The sequence below is a fragment of the Rissa tridactyla genome, chromosome 11 (genome assembly GCF_028500815.1).
Source record: "Rissa tridactyla isolate bRisTri1 chromosome 11, bRisTri1.patW.cur.20221130, whole genome shotgun sequence".
NCBI classification, from domain to species: Eukaryota; Metazoa; Chordata; class Aves; order Charadriiformes; family Laridae; genus Rissa; species Rissa tridactyla.
In genome coordinates this window covers 3,068,876-3,088,076 of record NC_071476.1, presented here as the reverse complement: position 1 = coordinate 3,088,076, position 19,201 = coordinate 3,068,876, and the positions used below count along the sequence as shown (strand labels likewise).

The window sequence follows — 19,201 nt, the reverse complement described above, 5'->3', positions numbered from 1 at the left end:
TTCCCTTGAACTTGGGGGATATCAGTGTTCGAGATGTATCATGGTTTTCTTTCCACACACCATAGTCTCTTTGATCCTGAATTCACCTCATCTTTCATTTGCTAACTTGTTCCCAAAGCACCCATTGCTTTTGAATTTCAGGAACAACATCAGGAAAAGAGGAGCTCTAATTGGGTTCAGTGCAGGCTCATGCCTTGTGTAAAATTTGCTTTTAAGTTGAGCAGCAAGAGTCTTAATAAATGACCTTTTAAATCTTATTTTGATTTTATTCAGGTGTAGTAGTGCGCTCATTAATAATGATCCTGCAATAGGTCTCCCATTACAGCTTTATTGTTAATTAAATAGGATGTAAGATGTATTGGATGTTTTCAAAATGAAAATGGGAGTTTTTAATAGATTCCCTGATTAAGAATACTGGTCTGCATACATGATGGTGCCCTGAAAAAAATACCACTTAACAGCTATAGATAAAGTACTGTTCTGAGGCAAGCAAAACTTGCTTCCTCTCTCACCTTTTTCAGGGTAAAAACTGCTTGCTTTTGACAGTCTTACCTTTAGGAAGATGTTTAATATCCTCTTACAGAAAGGGGAGGCTGTTACAGAAAGGTTTCACATGTTGTGTATTTAATATATCCTATCTTTTGTTTGAAAGGCATCACACATGAGGCAAAAGAAAGACCCTTACTTTGGTGATGGACAAAGGAAAAAGGACTGGCATAACAAAGAAGCTATCAGGAGGGACTCTGAGCGTGTAGGTATGTAAGATTACTATAAAAATGTTTTTATACAGGTACCTCTCCCAAAAACTGGGAGATCTAGAAAGGAAGAAGGGGGGATAAGAAAAACGTTCTAGATTCTAAAGTTCATGCAAGCTTTATTCCATAGTTATGGGTTTTGTCTTGCATCGCATAAAATGGCCCATTTTGAACGTCACAGCTTTATGCTGGTGTGTCTGCAAGGGCTCTACCTCCTCTGTGCAAGAGCTCAGGTTGTTAAATATACATATCCATCTGTGCTGGAAAAAGCAGCAGTGATGAGGTATTCAAACCATATGTAGTCTTCCTGCAGTGAAACAAAAAACCTTCTATGGATCCTCCCCAGCATTGCCAGAGCCCCTTTGTCTGTTTCTGATGGTAGAAGGAAGACTTTTAACTTCTAGGATTTGCACAGCTGAGTGGTTTGTAGCAAAACTGTGTATTGAATAAAACTGTTAGATTGACGTGGTTGACCTAGTGCTAAATATGACACAGAGCACAAAACTAATGAAGGAATTTTCAAAGAAGTATAAGATGACTGCTCTTCTTTTGATATATGGATTAGTTTCTGGCCGGTTAAGCACCAATTAGTAGTAATGATGCATGTTTACTTTCTGCCTATCTGTAGGAAATGGAGAACAGGGAAAACCTTACCCAATGACTGATGCAGAGCGAGTGGACCAGGCATACAGGGAAAATGGCTTTAATATCTTTGTGAGTGATAAAATTTCTCTGAATCGTTCCCTTCCAGACATCAGACATCCAAAGTGAGTATATAGTTTGCATTTCTAAGAGTGAAAGCCCTAGATTACCATATCTGCAGGAGTGTGTTTTGGTTTTTTTAATTATGGACTCTTGTCCTTTGGTTATCAAACACAGCCCTTTCGCAGCTGGATCCTGTTGTCTCCTTAATAAAGGACAGTGTATAGTAATTGCAATGGGAAACAGAAGAGACCAAATCTGGGGGAAAAATATTCCCCTTTTGATTCCAGAAGACTTTAAATTACCAAAAACTTGCAGCCCTATGCAGAAGAGACCTTGAACTTAACCCAGAGGCGGCTTCTTCCTTCACCTCTTGCAACGTGACAGTTCAGATCCTGAGCCCACTGACATAGACAGCAACTTTTAGCAACTAATAAGGTGGAGCTATTTCTTTCTGTGGTGAAAACCGATGTAAATGTCCAGCTCGGTTGGCAAATGCCCTAGGTGTTATCAGGTGATGACTTTGTCACTAAACACTGCCCAGTTCTTATGTTGGCCGCTAGCTGGAAATGACCATGAAATGCTCAGGAGCAGAACAAGATTGGAGTAGTTCCGCTCAACTGTGTATGAAGAGTTTTATCAGAAATCTTTCTGATTTATCGATTAGTTTCTTAGACATCTTCCTCATAAAAACCTCATCAGGGTTTATGAGTAGAAACTAGTTCCAATTGAATTCTGGCTTTTGAGTTCATCTATTCTTGGACATGATCCATTAGGATGGTGTCAAACTGGATTTTGTGCAAGCCAGGAGGAGTTTTTAATTAGCAGAAGTGCTCAGTTAAGACTTAACCCTTGTTTATACAAAGCTGAGAGGTTTTTAAATCCTGTTTGTGTGGTTCTTAATCTAAAAGCATTGTTAGATATTTGAATGGAAGCTTGTTTTGTGTAAAGCCGTTCTTATCACAGTTTAGTGAATCTGAATTCAACATCTACTTTGTTCAGGAGATATAATTTCCAGGAGTCAGGTTTTATAATTTGTTAGCTGCACATTGGAGAGATTACCTCTTCAGCTGTCACAGCAAACTGATCAAATACACTGACTTGACGCCCTTTCTCAATATATACTCATAAACCACAGTAGTGATTATAGCTCCATAAATATTTTAGGCATGCAGCTGAAATGTTTAAATGTAGAGATAAATCAGGTAATTGAAGATGCTTGTTGATCAGCCCATACCTCACGTTCTAGGAAATACAGTTTGAGTTTGCTAACCTAAATTATACCTGCTCTCCATCTACAGGGGCTGCCATGGGCTCTGAGAATTTAAACATCAGACAACGGCAGTATTTCCTCATCTGAGGAGGATTCCTGATCTGATTTAATATATTACCTCACGTTCCCCATTGTTTCCCAAAGTTGTTGACTCCTCATTGCTAATTCTGCTATTTAAACATTTTTGAAATGTGAAACTTCTAACTCCAGTCCCCAGTTAAAATTAATAAGTGAAGTGTCTGTGTCGCCAACAACTTAAGCTGTGATTAATGATGCCACTGCAGCTGGTATGCTTGTTGCTTGACACATCCCTTTACCCCAATGTAGTGAGTTATAATTGTGGAGGTCTCAAGGAGAGGATAAACAGCGTGTGTATAGAATAGATACTAGGATTAGCTGGGCAGGGAGTGGGGTTATGTATAATGGAGATTTGCAGTAAAGGAATTCATGACTAAAAAGGTCTGTTGTGCATTCCCTGTGCCCATTACCAATGATATACTTGAAATGGTATGGTATGATGAAGTTCAGCTGGGACGAAGTCCATAAAGAGCATTCTAGAAAGAAGCAAGCTGTGTTTTAGAGCACTTACTTTGCATTGCATTTTACGTATCATAGGAGATAATAGAGATTCTGTCGTCTGGAGATGTGCCTGCAGACAGCAGGGAGTGTAAGGAGAAGGTGAACTGGGGAAAAATGCAGCATCTGTCCTGTCCTTTACCTAAGCTTTGGGGACGCAGTTGGGATTTTTCCCCAGCAGCTGGCCTGGATGGGGAAGGACAAAGAAGCAGGCAATGTGTTTGCTGACTTCTGAGATGATTTGTGTGGACGTCTATATACCAAATAGCATGTCACCTCTGCTTTCACGGGAATCAAGGGGCTGAGGGTGTGTGCATACTGGGTCTACCTGGTGCACGCATACAGCTGTTTGTTTCAGCAGTTGTGTCTTCCCTTGCTAACATCTCCTTTAAGTGCTTCTGGGTTTTTTAATATTAAATAGTAATTTTGCGGGTCCTGTAAAGCAATTGTAGACGTGGTAGCTGGAGGGAAACAATTTCTCTCCATGCTCAATGGTTAAACTTAATAGCTACAGTTTGCCACTTGTTAAAGTTAGTCAGAAAATGAGAATTCCAGTTTAAGAAGAGTTAGAAAAGATTTGGGGGCCTCTTGTTTCATATTGGAACAGAATTATAGCTAGTAGCTACCTCGGAAGAAGGTTAAGATTGCAATGCCAAGGGCTGGATGAAAGCCGTCCATGCAGCTTTTTTTTGCATCTTGCATCTGTGCATTGCAGCCACGGCCTGCAAGCTCTTGGCAGCACCCCAAGACAATTCATTAGACCCAGAATAAGCTAGTGTTCTTTCACACGGGCACTTCCTGTAATCACAGATTTATTGAGCTTGTATAACATAGGTGCAGCCTTCTCCGTTCCCTGGGAAAGGTACCAGGAAAAAGCTGCCAATGCCAGAGCCACTTTTGTTCCCATCTGCCCTTCAGGGAACAGGGAGGGAATTACCTGCGTGCATGCACTGCGTTGTGCGGGTAGTGAAAGCCCAGCCAAGTGCCTGGCAGGAGGGAATCTGCTCGGGTGCAGGCTGTGCAAGAGGTCTGGTGTTGTGGCAGGGCAGGGAACACAGTTCCTCCCTTGCTAGTGGAAAGAGAGTAGCCCATCCTGCTGGCAGTGTCATTAATATATTCTAAAAATCTGTGTTCACATAGCCACTTCTGTCTATTTTGCCCTGAACGCATGGGGTTCTGGGAGTGTAGTAGATTTTTTGTCCCCTAGTGAACAGCTGCTGAGTATTTTTTAACTACAATTGCTCACTGTATGGCTTTAGATCTTACCTATTTAATAATGTTCAAACTCCACTACTAGGGCCACACCTGCAGGAAAATAAACACTGCATTTATTGCTGCAGTTGGAATTTTCTTCATGAAGCTACCTTGAAAACACTCCCACGAGGCAAGGGAGCATTAACCCTATTTCAAAATTAAGATGATCAATGCTGTGGGGAAATACCCCCAAATTCAAGGGGTCCGTACGGGGACTCTGCAGAGCTGACTCTCCAGCCTTATCCAAGTTCTGTAATTCTTTGTATTCAAAGCCCAACTTCCTTGTTCTGTCTGCAGAACTGATCCCAGATGTCAAACTAGACCTGCTGAAAAACGGAGAACACAAGATTGATTGGTTAGGAAAAGTAAGATTTAAATAATCTGTCCAGCATAACAAAAGAAGCCTTTGGTAGAGGTTGGAGGTTGACCTATTACTGAGAGAGCTGGGTTTGTTTATTGAGCAGTTCTTACCATGCAGTGGTAACTGTCTCTTCCGTCTGTTGTTCATAGTGTCTTGAAGTTCTGGGACTGTTTAGGGAAGATTCTGTCATACAAAATCCTTACTTCCTGCATGTTTTGTTTACAAAATTTGGATGACAGTTATCCATGTGATTAGAGTGATTTGCTTCTCTGAAAACTGGGAATAAGTGAGCTAAACCAATATACTGATAGCACCTAGGAGAGAGAACATTCAACTTCTGAAACAACTTTGTAGCGATTCCTCTTCCTAGTGATCTTTGAGGTATAAGGGCAGGAAAAACAAGTATTTTAGAGACTTTTGTATCTTAAGCTATAACTGGAGTTTCCTTTAAAAGCAATTTCAGCACCCTAATAGATCCCTCTGACTTTATGTTGCTAAGTGTCACTGGCCATTAACAGCCCTCACTTCGTATGGAATTTTTTTTTTGGCCAGGTAGACTAGATCAGGTCAACACTGGCTTGATAAGGCCTGAAAGTTGGGGTGGCTTTTTTCAGGCGCAGTGCATCAATTTGAGGCATAAAGGATGAACCAAGTTACTTGATGGTAATTGATACGGAAGTGCTGGTGTTTTTTGGCACCACCTTTTAACCTTACTCTGTCTATGTCCAGCTGCAAGAATAAGCTGTACCTGGAGAAGCTTCCGAACACCAGCGTGATAATACCATTCCACAACGAAGGATGGTCCTCTCTCCTCCGGACAGTGCACAGTGTCCTAAACCGCTCCCCTCCTGAGCTGATAGCAGAGATAGTGCTGGTGGATGACTTCAGTGACAGAGGTATGATAATTTGTATGTTACATCTCCACCTATGTTTACCTACCTGTGCTTACCTACCTAAGGGATCAACGAACTTGCAAATAAGTGTATAATGACTTGGAGATTTTTTACTTGCTCAGGTGAACCTTGCTCCAGTACATTTGAAAGCCCATAAGTCTAGCAAAAAAACTCATGTTCCATATTCAGTTTGTGCTGGTTTAGCTGCAGATGGCATGGGCTGTCCTGCATTTTGGACAACACTAATAAACAGGGAAGCTGGTTTTAATATTCTGCTAAAGACGTGTGTAGCCCTTAACAGTAAACCCCGGGGTTAAATGTTTGACACTTGCAATACAGGAGGAAAAAAAAAAAAAAGAGGAGGTAGAATAGCTCACTCCTCATGTTTTGCTTTTTTTTTTTCCCTAGAAACAGAAAACGTTAAAAAAAGCCTTGATAAAAGGTTTCCACCTCAAACTGCCTATGACTTGGCTTACTTTTCTCCTGAATTTTGTGCTTCTGAAAAGTAAATCCGCAACGTCCAAAACTTTGACTGCTCTCACTTGCTGACTTGCTTGCACCTGCACTCCTTATTTTGTACTGCATAGCCAGTGGTGGTCATTTGGCATTGGGTTTAAGTGCTACATGCAAAGATGTGTAGTCGCTGGCATAACCATCACCACAAATGGAACAACCACTTGTAATTGCAGCAGTAATGCGTATTTTCTGAATTTACTTCTTCTGTAGCAGAAAGGCAAGGCATCTTTTTCTCTGAACCATTTAAATGCTATGTGATATAAATTAAGCTAGGCTTTGTCTTGTGGTTTGCACCCTTGCTATAGTGGAAAAGGCAATCAAGTGAAGGAGGAACGAATGCCTCTGTCATGTGGACACTGCATAGCTAGAAAGATCACATGGAAAGTCCTCTGAAGTAGCTGGCGTTGAAGGGGTGCAGTGGCTTTAAGGGGCTGTGATCAGATCTAGCAAGTCTATTTTCTCCTTTAAAATTACTAAGACTATTTAGCTTTATCAACTGTAGAGTTCAAGTTGAAATTACTCAACTGGGGAAAAGAGCTCTACGCAGATACTAAAGGATACATCTCCAGGAATCTGACATGTAGGAAGCTCCTAAAATGAGCTTGGAAACAAGCTCCTGAGTATTTAGTGTTCTGACCTATACTGACTTTCAAATAAGCACTATCCAACAGCTATAGTATTTGTTCTAAAGTACATCTCTAATTAGTTTGCAAGCAAGGCATGTTGGTTTGAAGAAATCAATATTATATGAAATAAGTATTTCTTTAGAGGATTTTCAGACTAAGCTGGGGAGAGAAGGAAAAAAAAAACCACAACAAACAATGCCCTCCCAACAAGGTTTCTTTATTGCTACTCAGTCCAGAAGCAAATTAGACAAACTCATGCTGTAACCACAGCTGAATTGTACAAACAAGTTTCTTTTGAGGGAAGTAGAAGTAATGAAATCTGGTTTCTTGGGGATCTATTTCCCTTGTTCTCTAGATGTGCCCTTCTGACCAAGTGAAAGAGGGCACTCCTGGCTCTCCCACCCCTGCTCCTCGCCAGTCTGTACGTGTGCTGTTCGTCCAGCTCTCTCTTGCTCTGTTCCACTTGCCTCTGATAAGATGCAAACCTTTCTCTGTCAGTCATCCGTCTTTCATACAAAGGTTGCAAGAAGTAGCTGAGATTAATTTATGTGCAGCATCTATTTATAGATGGCTGTAAAAGACTGGTGTTGGACAGTGAGCTAAATTGTCCAGGGAAGCAAACAACACACAAGCAAACAAAGTGCTAATAAAAACCTAAACTTTTTTTTTTTTTTGTAAACCAGTGTTTTCCTGGTAGCTCAGTTGATCGGTGCATGTTGGGACAATTACTGGTTAGGATGAAACATTTTTCCTTCATTGCTGTCAGTTCTGTGTCCGCACTGTAGCATTTCCTGCTGGCTACTGCTCCTTTTCCAGCAGTCGGTGTTCTTCCTTAACCGAGCTGGGGCTGGCTTCCATGTCCCTCCCTGGGTTTAAATAGGTCTTCAGGAGGCTGCTAAGTCCTAAACACATGATCTTGACTTGAAGGGCTGCTGGTTACAAATTTCTGGTTTTAATTTAACCGTTGTATGTATTTAAAACAAACAAACAAAAAAAACACACCAACAACATAAAACAACAACAAACACTTCCAATACCTGAGAACTGATAATTTAACACATCAAACTGAACTGTAGGAATGAGTAGAGGCTCCAGGAAAACTTTTACTTCGCATATTGTATGTTTGAAAAGGGCACATTCTTGGGACTGGACTGTTAGGCCACCGCTCTGGTTTTCTGTTTCTCATGATTAAACTGGGCAGGTGGTAAAAACCTTGTGTCCAAGCTGATGATCTCAGAACCGGTAAGCAGTAGAAAGAATGAGGATAGATTTCTTGATTTTCTTCGAAAATCACAAAGGATTAGTCCTCTGCATTGTCTGCAAGGTGGAATGCTGTGCGTCTGTTTCAAATGCTAGTCCCACAAATGTGTAACAGCATCTTTCTTCTAAAATTACAGAATCACTGTTGGACTTAGTGATAGTAGAAGCCACATTTGAGATCAGAGAGGCATAAGTATGAACAGTAAATGTCAGCTTCTTCCCCAAAGAGATCAGTAAATAGTCATCATAAACTCCAGTGAAAAGCAAAAGATGAAAAGGATAATCGCTCAATAAAAATCTATTATTAATTTTTTTTTTATCGAGAGGTTACCCTGACAAGATAAAATATCAGATATACTCTGCTGTACCTCATGATGGCATTTCACTTGAGGGCTGTCTAAACAGACCTCTAGCGTTTTAATAACTCTTTAAAAAGACTAACCTTCAAGAACTTGGCTTTCCCTGGCATGGGGACTATCTCCATGCCAGCATTTCTTGTGTACTGACCTGTGTTGGGGTTAAAGATACTGGGCTTTGCCCAGCTGCCCTTGAGGTTCTGTTAGCGTTGCTCTCTCCTGCTATTGCACTGGTTTCTGAAGGTGGTGATTTAGTGCTAATCCGTCAGCCTCTTTCATTCGCGTATCTCATACGTGGAGATCTTTCCTTCACATGAAGTAAAAAGGACATTGTTAATAATAGAAATAGTGAGTATGGAAACCTGGCTACTGCACACATCAGTGTTTTTTTCTGACAGATGTTACTTTCATATGTTTTTCATCTGTTTTTAAGCTTGGGAGTAAGGAATTTTTGGTGTGAGTATGAAGAGGGTTGAGAAGTTGGCTAGCAGAGTGATAGGAGAGTGAAGACAGATTTCTGGGATAGTTGGTGGCTGCTGTGGCCTGCAGCATACCTGAGAGGCAGCTGTGTTGCTTTGCATTATTGGAGCTCTCGAACAGATGAATCATCATCTGGAAGTGTCAACAGCCATTTATTTCTTAATTTGTTTGAGAGAGACAATTCTGTGACCTTTAGCAATAAACATTTTTCAAGCAAAAAAGGCTGTCCTGATGACAGCAAATCTAAACAGCGAGCACCAAAAGCTTTACGAGTTGTGTTTTTGAAATGTTTCCTATGCTTTGTATTTGGAAAATCGAAATGTGCTGGAACAACTTGCTGTCTGGATTATTTTTTTTTTTTAGTATAAATGATGGAAATCTGGTCTGTCTTCAACCAAATTTAGTGCTGGATTCCACATCAGCCACGGTGCTCTGGGAAAGGCTGCCTGTCGGAGGGATCAGTCTAATGTGGTACAGTGGTAGCATCAGTTTGCCTTGAGGTGGGGTCCCTGTTGTCACCTCCAGCAGCTGTCTTTGCTGGCATTTGAATCTTTCTTCGTGGGCATTCCCTTGTTAGGTTGGGTTAGCTTAAAAGAAGCTGCTTTCCAGCATGTCCCATTGGTCACAACAGAGTAAATATTGTGGGGCTGTTTTCTACTTTCTCTCATAGTAGTCTCTAGGATCAATGTGGCATTCCCAGTAAGACTATGATAGCTTATGCTTTTTTCCCCACAAACTTAGTCATGATGCCTGTGATATAAGGACTTTCTTCTTCTGCCCATAAGCCTTTCAAAATAATTGTAGGGATTAATGTGCAGAAGAATTAGGTGTTATTGAAGAGGGAGGCACCAATTCATCAGATTCTTGTTGGAGAATAAGAACTAACCTGCCCGGCGTTGCCTGCCTCTTCCCGCGTGCTACTGGGAACTGCTAAAGACCCACAGACTGACCTCCTTGGATTAACCTCAGCTGTTCCAGGATGGTCCAAAATAACGCCTACCCTTCTGGATAAGCAGAAATCAGAATGCAGTACATGTGAATTATGACTTCAGAATTCCTGATCATAAAAACGCTTAGCTGTGGCAGTCCTGTGTGGATTTGTGGCTTCACTTTTAATTTCTGTAGCTATTCTGTAGTTCTGATCTCAGTTAAATTAAGCCTTTTCATATGCTGGCTTGCAGGGTACTAATTATATACCTCTGAGGTTCTTGTTACAAGAATGGCCCTAAGTAAACTAAAATGCTTTTTTCATGTATATCAGTTTTCTCCTGGGGACAGTCAGATATGAAATTTGTTTGCTTTTTGATTATTTAATTACAATGCTGCTGAGTGGTAAGTGGGTTCTATTATATCATAGAAACGGGAGGAAAGGAACAGAAGTTGAAATGCAGGTCAGTTTGTAACACTGCAGGTTTTTGTATCGGCTCTGATGGCCTTTTATTGTTGATAGCAGGCAACGAACAACAGATGTGCAGTTCATGTTTCTTCGGGGCCTGCTTCAGTCCCCAGACCTACAATGTGAATCTGGCTGTGGTTGTAAGAAATCGAGCCATTCATCTCTAGTGTCTGTCTTGTACAAAATGGATTGTTGGTCTCCATCTAATTCTTGTAGCTTGCAGACACCTCTGCTGTATATAAGCTATCTCTGTTTGCATGAACAAAAGCAAAGCTGTCTTCTGTCTCTCGCTAGATAAAGGAACAGCCTTAAGCTGAATGAACAGAGGGCAGAGGACGGCACATCTTCTCTTTGCAGAATGCTTGTCTAAATGTCCTTTGCTTTTCACCTGATACATGTTTGGTAGCTCTGTACAGCAGTGGAACATCAAGTATATATTACTATTGAGTGAAAGACAGAACTCAAACTCTCCTCACTTCTGTTTTGGAGGAGAGATCTCTTTCAGGTGGAGGCTGGGCTGGAACATGTACAAAATCACACATAGTTGAGGTTGGAAAGGAGAATCATCTAACCCAAGCCCTTTACTGAGCTACAGCAGGTTTCTCGAGATCTTATTCACTCAAGTTTTGAAAATCTCCAAGGATGGAGACTCCGTAATGTCTCTGGGGAATCTGTTCTGCTGTTCAGTCGCTCTTACAGTGACTTAGTTTTAAAAAAAAACTTAAAATTAAAAAAAAACCTTACATTTAAGCAGTATTTCTTGTACTTCAATTTGTGCCCAAGGACTCCCAGGTCCTTTTCTGCAAAGCTCCTTTCCAGCTGCTGGGTGCCCAGTCAGTACAGGTGCATGGGGTTACTCCTCCCCGGGTGCAGGAATTTGCATTTCCCTTTGTTGAACTTCACACGGTTCCTGTTGGCCCGTTTCTCTCGCCTGTCAAAGTCCCTCTGGGTGGCACATCAGCCATGCCTCCCAGGCTTGTATCATCTGCAAAGCTTCTGAGGCTGCACTCAGTCCCATCATCCAGGTCTTGAACAAAGGTGTGCAATGGTATTATCCCTGACATTGGTCCCTGGGATGCACAGCCAGTGACAGTCCAGGCCTCCAGCTCGGCTTTGTGCTGCTGATTACAACCCTCAGAGCTCAGCTAGCTTTCTGTCCACCTCACTGTCGGCTTATCTAGCCCAGATTTCATCAGTTTGTCTGTGAGGATGTTATGGGAGGCAGCGCTGGAAGTTAAGATGCCTTTTATAGGTAAGAAAAACTTCAGAATGGGGGAATCCAAATGTTTCAGAAGAGTAGACCTAATAAAATCGGCTGCACAAGCATCCTGTGTGCCCCAGTTTTCTTGTCAAGTCACCAAAAGGTATAACTCTCTAGGGAACACCAGTGCCTCTAAAACTTAAACTAATTGTTTGCATTTGTATGTTTATCTGGAGCAAACTAGCACCATGCATTTTTCAGCCCTTCCTTTAATATAAAACAGGGCAGGCGTTTTTACCGTTTCACCATTTGCAGCGATGAAAAATTTTAAATTATTCAAGACGTTGTACACTTACTGTGTGCTAGAAGGCTGCGACTTAATTGCTGAATGTCGTTTGAAAGAAACATCTTTCTGCGTACTTGGGGCTAGCTATGTGCAGAGAGAAAAATGTACATGCCACACAGGTGGTGCAGAAGTACTTTGGGTATATCTTATTTTATGGCTTAGCTTGACAGAAATCAGTGATTGTGGCTAAGTGTTTAAATTTCATATAAAAGTCACGTTTCAGTGTTCAATTTGCATACTGACTGACAGCCTGTTCTTACTCGTTTTTAATACTACTTTGGTATAAATGACAGTGTTTTAGAACAAGTGTTGTCCCCTGTTGAAGAATGAGGACTGCAGCATCCGTCATCTCTAAAGCATGTGTTACATGCAAAGTACTATGTTGATACAGTAATAAAGTTGAATGTGGCAGCACTGAAAATACTGCAGTCTCCAAACATCAGGATTGTTCTGGAAGTGTTAACCCAGCTCGGCTGTCTGCCTTACGGCATTGTATGCCTGTGCGGTGGCAATACATGAAGACTTAACATCCTTCTTACAGTAACCACTCAAAATGTGCACCTGTGACTGGGAGGCAGTGACGGTCTCAGCTGAAGTACTTGGATATATATAAGCCCGTGTGACAATGACATTTGCAAAGTCAACCTTCTGGCTTTTAGATTACACACAGTATATTTTAGGATGTGATTATCCAAGAGGCTTGCATACTTGGCTATATTTGATTTCGAGGAGAAAATTTTGTTATGAGCAAGGTGTATGGGATCTCATTTTCCCTGGGGGAGGTCGTTAGGGAGGTTCTGGTTTTCAGGTTTTCAGCTTCGTCTTTCTTCCAAGACTACCCTGTTTCCTTGAGCCTTATTTTAATTTGTGAAAATTACATCTGTTTAGGAGCCTGAAAATATTTATTTGTTCAGCCATATTTAAATTTTTCTTATTCTTTCCCCACTTTTACCGACTGTTCTTAGTTGTGTGTTTTCAGCAGGACTTTGTGCAGTAAGAATTAGAGCTGCTCTTTGATGTTTGGGAGACAGCGAAGCATTACGAGCCCAGACTCTGGCATGTGGCCACCGCTCATCTCTGAAAGGCAGTAAGAAAGAGGCTTTTAGGCCTTTTAATAAAGGAGTCCAAAGAGTGTTTTCCCCAAGCAGTGTCATCTCAGTCCTTAGTTTTGACCAACATGTCCCCCTCTCCCTCCATGTAGGGCCGCTCACCTTCCTTTGCTTTGCACCGTTGTGCTGTCTCCGCACCGCCTGTAGCTTGCTTGAACCTTTGCTGGCAGGGGAGACCCAGAGCCCATCCATCCACCAAAAGTCAGAGGGAGCCACAGCCAAATCCCTCTTTTTCCTCTTTAAAGATAAATCCCCGTGACTTTTTAAATCTCTCTTTGTATATTGCTGTACAAGTAATTCTGGAGGTAGCCATATGGGATAATCTGAATGGAAAAACAAATGTGGGTAAGGCCGCTTGGCTGAACCACGTGGCGTAATTTGGTCTGAAGGGCAGAAGTCACTAAGTAGTGTACTGAGGGGAGAAGGCAAGGGGTGATTAATGCGTCACTTGGTGCAGCATCAGGTATGTAGCAAATACAACTCCGTTCCATTAACCACATCTGCCAAGCCTTAATTGAAAGAAATCATGTTCTTAGTATCTGAAATAGAAAATGGTTTAATACTTGAATTCTTTTTGATCTTTAAATGGAACAGTAAAGGATTTATGCAGCTAAAGAGATTATCTTTTCATCTTTAGGCACATGCATTGTAAAAGTCTTTTTTATTTTTTTTCTTCTCTTAAATGCGGTAAAGTGAATCTGGTTAGTACATCTCTGAATATGGAGTGACTGTGCTTAGGACAAAGTGGTGACAGTCTGTCTTACTGAATTTTGAATACGATTCTTTTAAAGCTTTTTACCTTAACGTATTTTAAAAAAGAAAAAGCCAAGCTTTTCTTAGGCAACTATGCTTTTCCACAACCTTTTTTTAAATGTTGCTTTCTATGTCTCTTGTAGAAGTTGTGGAAACTAATGTCTCAAACAACTGATAAAAAGGTTATTATTGTAAATTAAGTCACAGAATGGAGGGGTTTTCCTTGCAGTTAGAATTCATTGCAGACCATCTCAGGTCTGTTTAGATTGTCATAAATAACAGCTTTGAAGTAACTGTCAGAGAGATCTCCCCTTGCGTAACGGGGAGAAGGTTGGTTCTTCTAGGTGGAGAGACTTGGAAGCCTGAGAAAACAAACGTACTCCTTACTTTCATTAGAACTAAATTCTCTGTCATGAAACATACTCATTTTGACACATGTATCTCATTAAATCTCAGAGTTTTGATGATGCTCGGTTTGTGGGCCTCGTCATTTGTCTTGTGGTTTAGCATTGCCAGGTGCATAGAGTTACTGCGAGCAGTTCTCGGGCTACGGTCAAGTTCTAAGACTTCTACTATTAAAATGCTTCTGACGGAAGCCAATACCAGTGTTATTTTTCCATACAGAAAGTGACTTGGCTTTGGTGAATATCACCGATTCTGGTAGTGGCACAAATATTGCAAAGTGAAAAAGGCTTCAAAGTCATTTGAGTGGTTGCAACCCACAGTCTAGGTGTGATGTTTGTTGTCCGAACTCCGGTGTGACTTACGGGTAGCACAGCAGAGCATTTATACCGGTGTAGGAGTGAATTTGTGAACTCACCAACGCTCCGTTCGGTAGTGAGCACCAAATGGAGTGGGACAATAAAATAAAACCTGATGCAGATGTCAGATTTTGGTTTATGAAAAGAGAGTAATTTGTTATTCTCCGTTTCTGGCGGTGTCTTGTGGGTGTGGGATACTTTAGAAAACTGTTAGTGACAGAGCTTTCTGGATCCATAGTGAAATGTGGATGGGATTCGATTTTATGTTTTCCTTTTTTGAGTATGCATTTTTAATGTGTCTTTAAACACCATTTCTGTACTTGCATATACCCTTCATAAAGGGATATCTAAACCTGCATTGTTCATTAGGAAATGTCTGAAGAGTATTAAAAATATATTCTCTAGCGCTTTAAGGGACCTGAGGGCCCATTGTAGTTGTTTACTTCAGCTTTTTTTGTGACAGCCCAAATTAACTAACCAGTTTACTTTTCAGCATCTCTTATTTATTACTTTAAAATCGGTTGTTATGGCTGAAGGATTCTTCTGGAAAGGAGATGAGGTGGCTTTAAATGGTCCAGTTTACTATGACCTCTTTCTCAGCTAATTACTGTGTAGTGAAGGATGTCTTGCAAACTAAAGTTTAAAAAAAATAAATAATTGAGGAGCAGAGTTTCCATTACAGCTCATTAAATAAATCTAACTGCATTGCTTGCTACTAAGAAACCCTATGCATGTTGCTTTTATTAGTGGAAGTTTGCAGGAAAACAGCTCTAATTTTATTCTTCTCACCTTGAAGTACATGTCCTCATCTGCTAGGAGTCAAAAATCTAGATATCTGCCAGCTGCAGTGCAAATCAGCATTTTAATGTTTTACAGCTGCTTCTTTATGGAAGTTAATTAGAAATATGATTCAAACACCCTCTGCCAGCACTCATATGTGATGTCTATTATTGGTAATCATAGTTTCTGCTATTTAAGCGTGCATTTTGGGTGGTATTGACAAAGTAGCTGTTCCTACATAGGGGACTTTGATAAGGGTGGAAACTTCTTTGCTTTTAGAAAATTGGAAGGTAATGCTGCTGCAATTTAAAAATAAAAGTGGATAATCTAAAACACATTCCTTTTCTGTGTAGTTTTAATTTCAGTGATATTTTCTTAGTAAAGAAATGCCACACTCATTCTCTCCCTATGTCATCTATTCATAAAAGTCACGAGGACCACTGTCACCTGTTACCCACAAGGCGAGTGTGCATTGATGTCTCCCCTGGAACACAGGAGTTTCCCATGCCGAACGGTGGAAGCCAAGGCTCAAGATGCAAAAGCAGGGTACCTTCGGCTATCAGTACTACCCTCTCCCCGCTGTCATCCCGCTAAAACAAATGTGTTAGTTGAGAACAATATTGTCCATGAGCTGGTTTAGTTTTGGTTTCAGTACAGCTGTGAACAGTCCTGGGTTTGTGCTTCAGGATTTAATAGATTTATTGACCTTTCTGGCAGATGGCACTGACTTACTGTGATAGTTGCATTTCTTGACAATAAAGTAAACAAGAGCATTTGGAACTGATGGCGAAGAGGTCTAGAACAAGAGTAAAGCGTGAGTTTGTAAAATATACTTCTGACGTGCCAGAATTTGTTACTAAAAGTCAAATGGATCTGTATTTTTCCTGCAGCTGTACTGGTAATTTTTCCCTTTGCCAAATACTTCGTTTTCTGTTCTCTGACATACAGTCTACAAGACAAACATGGTTTTGCTTTGTCATTCCTGGTTATTAATGTATAAGCATTATTGTAGGAATGAAGAATTATCAGTTTTCCAATATTCCATTTGGCTGCAACCCCAAAGCAAAAATTTTGTGGTCTGTGCTATTAATTTTAGTCTTCATAGTTGTTCTTCCTCACTTAGACAGTTGAGATCAAAGCCTTTGGACTCCGAAGGGATGCATTCCTACCGAATAAAAGCAACTTTCAAGTGGGTTACATCTTGAAACCCTATTCTCTAACAAGACAAAAGTCTGGAGCAGAATTTTCTGTTAATTCTTGTGCTCTTTCTGGAATCTTTCCCTTTTTGTTGGTTTGCACACAGCAAATACTTTCAGGCCAAGAAGTTCTTTGTACATGAATACTGCTGATAAAGGCAAAGCTGAATCTCTGAGGACTGGTTTGTTTTGGGTTGTGTTTTCTGGGGTTTTTTTTTTTTTTTTGCTTTTTTCCCCAGCAAAACTCAGTGACTTTTAAGGCTTTAATCTCACAACTTTGATCTATTCCAAAATGTTTCAGCATGAAATGTCTTAACACTTCATCTCCCCAAATGATGGCAAGTTTTTTCTTGCTGTCAATCATAGGCTTTAGGTTCATGTCATGATACGCTATCCAGGACATCGCTATCAACAGTGAATGTATGTTAATGTACTCACCAGAAGCAGACGTAGTGAACCTGTCTAGCACAGCGGCTTGTTCCGACTCGGTCCCTGTGCACCCGCTCTGCTCTGAAGCCTGCGGATTGCAGAGGTGTCGTGTTCAATTGGGTTAGTTCTGTCCTGTGGGCAAACTTCTGAAACGCTTTTGCACCCCCGCTTGTTTTACCAGCGCTCAAAAAACAGTCGATGATGTAGGTTAAAGGCAATTAAAGACTAATCTGGTCTCTCATGATTTTTAACTCTAGTATGAAAAGTGGAGTATAAATTCGCGGGATCCTGAACCAGCGTGTGGTGTGTATGTTGGCCTTGGGCTGCTGGAGGTGGTGATGCCGTTGGTATGGTGGCTTGCTTTAATGTTTTTGTGTTTTCACCTGCATGTACAGTGTTTATCAATTTAATAGAAGTGTGTTGGAAGCGTATTGGCAATGAGCAGGAGTGTAGGCATTCACTTGGTTAAACTACTGGATAATCAAACCCACTTATTTGGCCTGAAGATGAGGGCACAGATTCCCTGGTTTGAAGGCAGTATTTGGGACAGTAATACCCTTCCTGCTAGTCACCATGGCTACATCAAACTTGAGCTGAATATTAAGTGTGCTACAAGGAGTTCACTCCTGTTTCAGCTGCTACAAAGGCTACATAGGCCAAAACCTGCAGCTATCTACTTTGTATGTCAGCAAAATGTTCTCTCTGATATTAAAAGCAATCAACAAGGAAATGACTGAGAGTCACAAAATCACCTCTTTAGATCAGTTGTAGTCAACAGAAGAGGAAAAAACCTAAGTGTGTGCTTTAATCTTGATACATATTTAATGAAATGGGAAGGGAGAAGAGTAAGCTAATGAGAATGACTGTTTCCCCTGGGGAAGATGGGTTATGGCACAGGAGGAAAAATTGATATTGTGGCTTGACCAGGGAGTCGGTATGCAGGACTTGGGAACCGATGCATACACCACAGGTTGGCCTCACTGCTTCTAACGAACAAAAGGTGCTTAAACCTTACAGCATGAACGAAGGATGAGTAAATGGATTTTTCTGGATTCCCTCAGGAAGAAACAGCTGAAATAGACTTCCTTTACAAATGAAACTTTCCTGAGAGATTAAGACGTTATGCTGTAGTGAAGGTGATTATTCTGTATGTATTTCCCTGCTCGGAAAGGCAGCCTGCAAAACTCTCCCTAGGGTCTGGGTGTATTTATATGCTAATGCCAGTCAATGTGAATTTTCTCATTTTAAGATTACACCTTTGTCTCTGCGTTCAGTACTAGTATCTCCTGAAGCCATAACTGAGCAGGGCTCAGATGTCTGCTGTAGGGTGGAGGAAGGTATGAGAACGTTCGTTCCCTCTGCAAATTCAGGAAGTAATTGATGATACAGGGAAGACAGCAGAAGTTTGTGTGCTTGAGTTTATCAAAGCACACGGTACAGCTGCGCACAAGTGGTCTTTGCCCCACCAGCTTGCAGTCTGGCTTATTTCTTAGGTCCCACACTTCCACTTTTGTGCATTTTATTGTACCTAAAATGGAAGCTTAGTTTTAAAACATTTAGAAAGAGAACAAAGTCAGTAAGATTTCCAGAAACCTGATTCTTCTAATCTTTGTTACAGTCTAAACAGTGATGACTGCTACAATTTCAGCTGTTGTCCCATGCAAAGAAAGCCTCTTCGTGCCCCCACTTTTCATTCGTAAAGTTGTGCTGAGACCCAACACTGATGCAGAATGGGCAGTGGAAACTGGGCCCCCTCCCATTTAAGAGACTACCACAGAACAGTAATCAGTGAAGCAACAGATATTAATTTTCTCCCTTTGCAGGCCTTTTCTTCTTTGTTGGTAAGAAGAGTCAGCTTGGAAGGCTGTGATCAGCTCAATCAGTTTGCTATTATTTGGACTGGTGTTCATAGTACAATTTATTAAATCAGTTTAATGTCCTCCCAACCAACTTCAGTGATCAGAGGGTGAAAACATTGAAAGAAAATTAAAACTAGTGTAAGCGCTGCCTGTTTGGATAACAGCACAGTTTGCTATTTAAAAGGATTACTCATCTGCACCAAAACAGGGAGAGAAGTTAATTTCAATGATGTAGAGCTTTCTATTTCAGGGAGGCCTGGCTTGCACATTGTGATAGATTTGGGAGAAGTATAATTCATTCTTAAATTGTTAAACAGCA

General features: G+C 40.9%; 1 protein-coding gene across 2 annotated transcripts in view; it reads left to right on the top strand.

The window, feature by feature from the left end:
• Window positions 1–19,201, top strand: part of GALNT10 (polypeptide N-acetylgalactosaminyltransferase 10) — an 88,261-nt gene that overhangs the window by 41,726 nt on the left and 27,334 nt on the right. For both annotated transcript variants that reach the window (XM_054217441.1, XM_054217442.1), the window contains 3 exons: window positions 653–755; window positions 1,384–1,522; window positions 5,651–5,817. In XM_054217441.1, coding sequence (XP_054073416.1) covers window positions 653–755; window positions 1,384–1,522; window positions 5,651–5,817 — 409 coding nt within the window. The remainder of the gene's footprint in view (window positions 1–652; window positions 756–1,383; window positions 1,523–5,650; window positions 5,818–19,201) is intronic.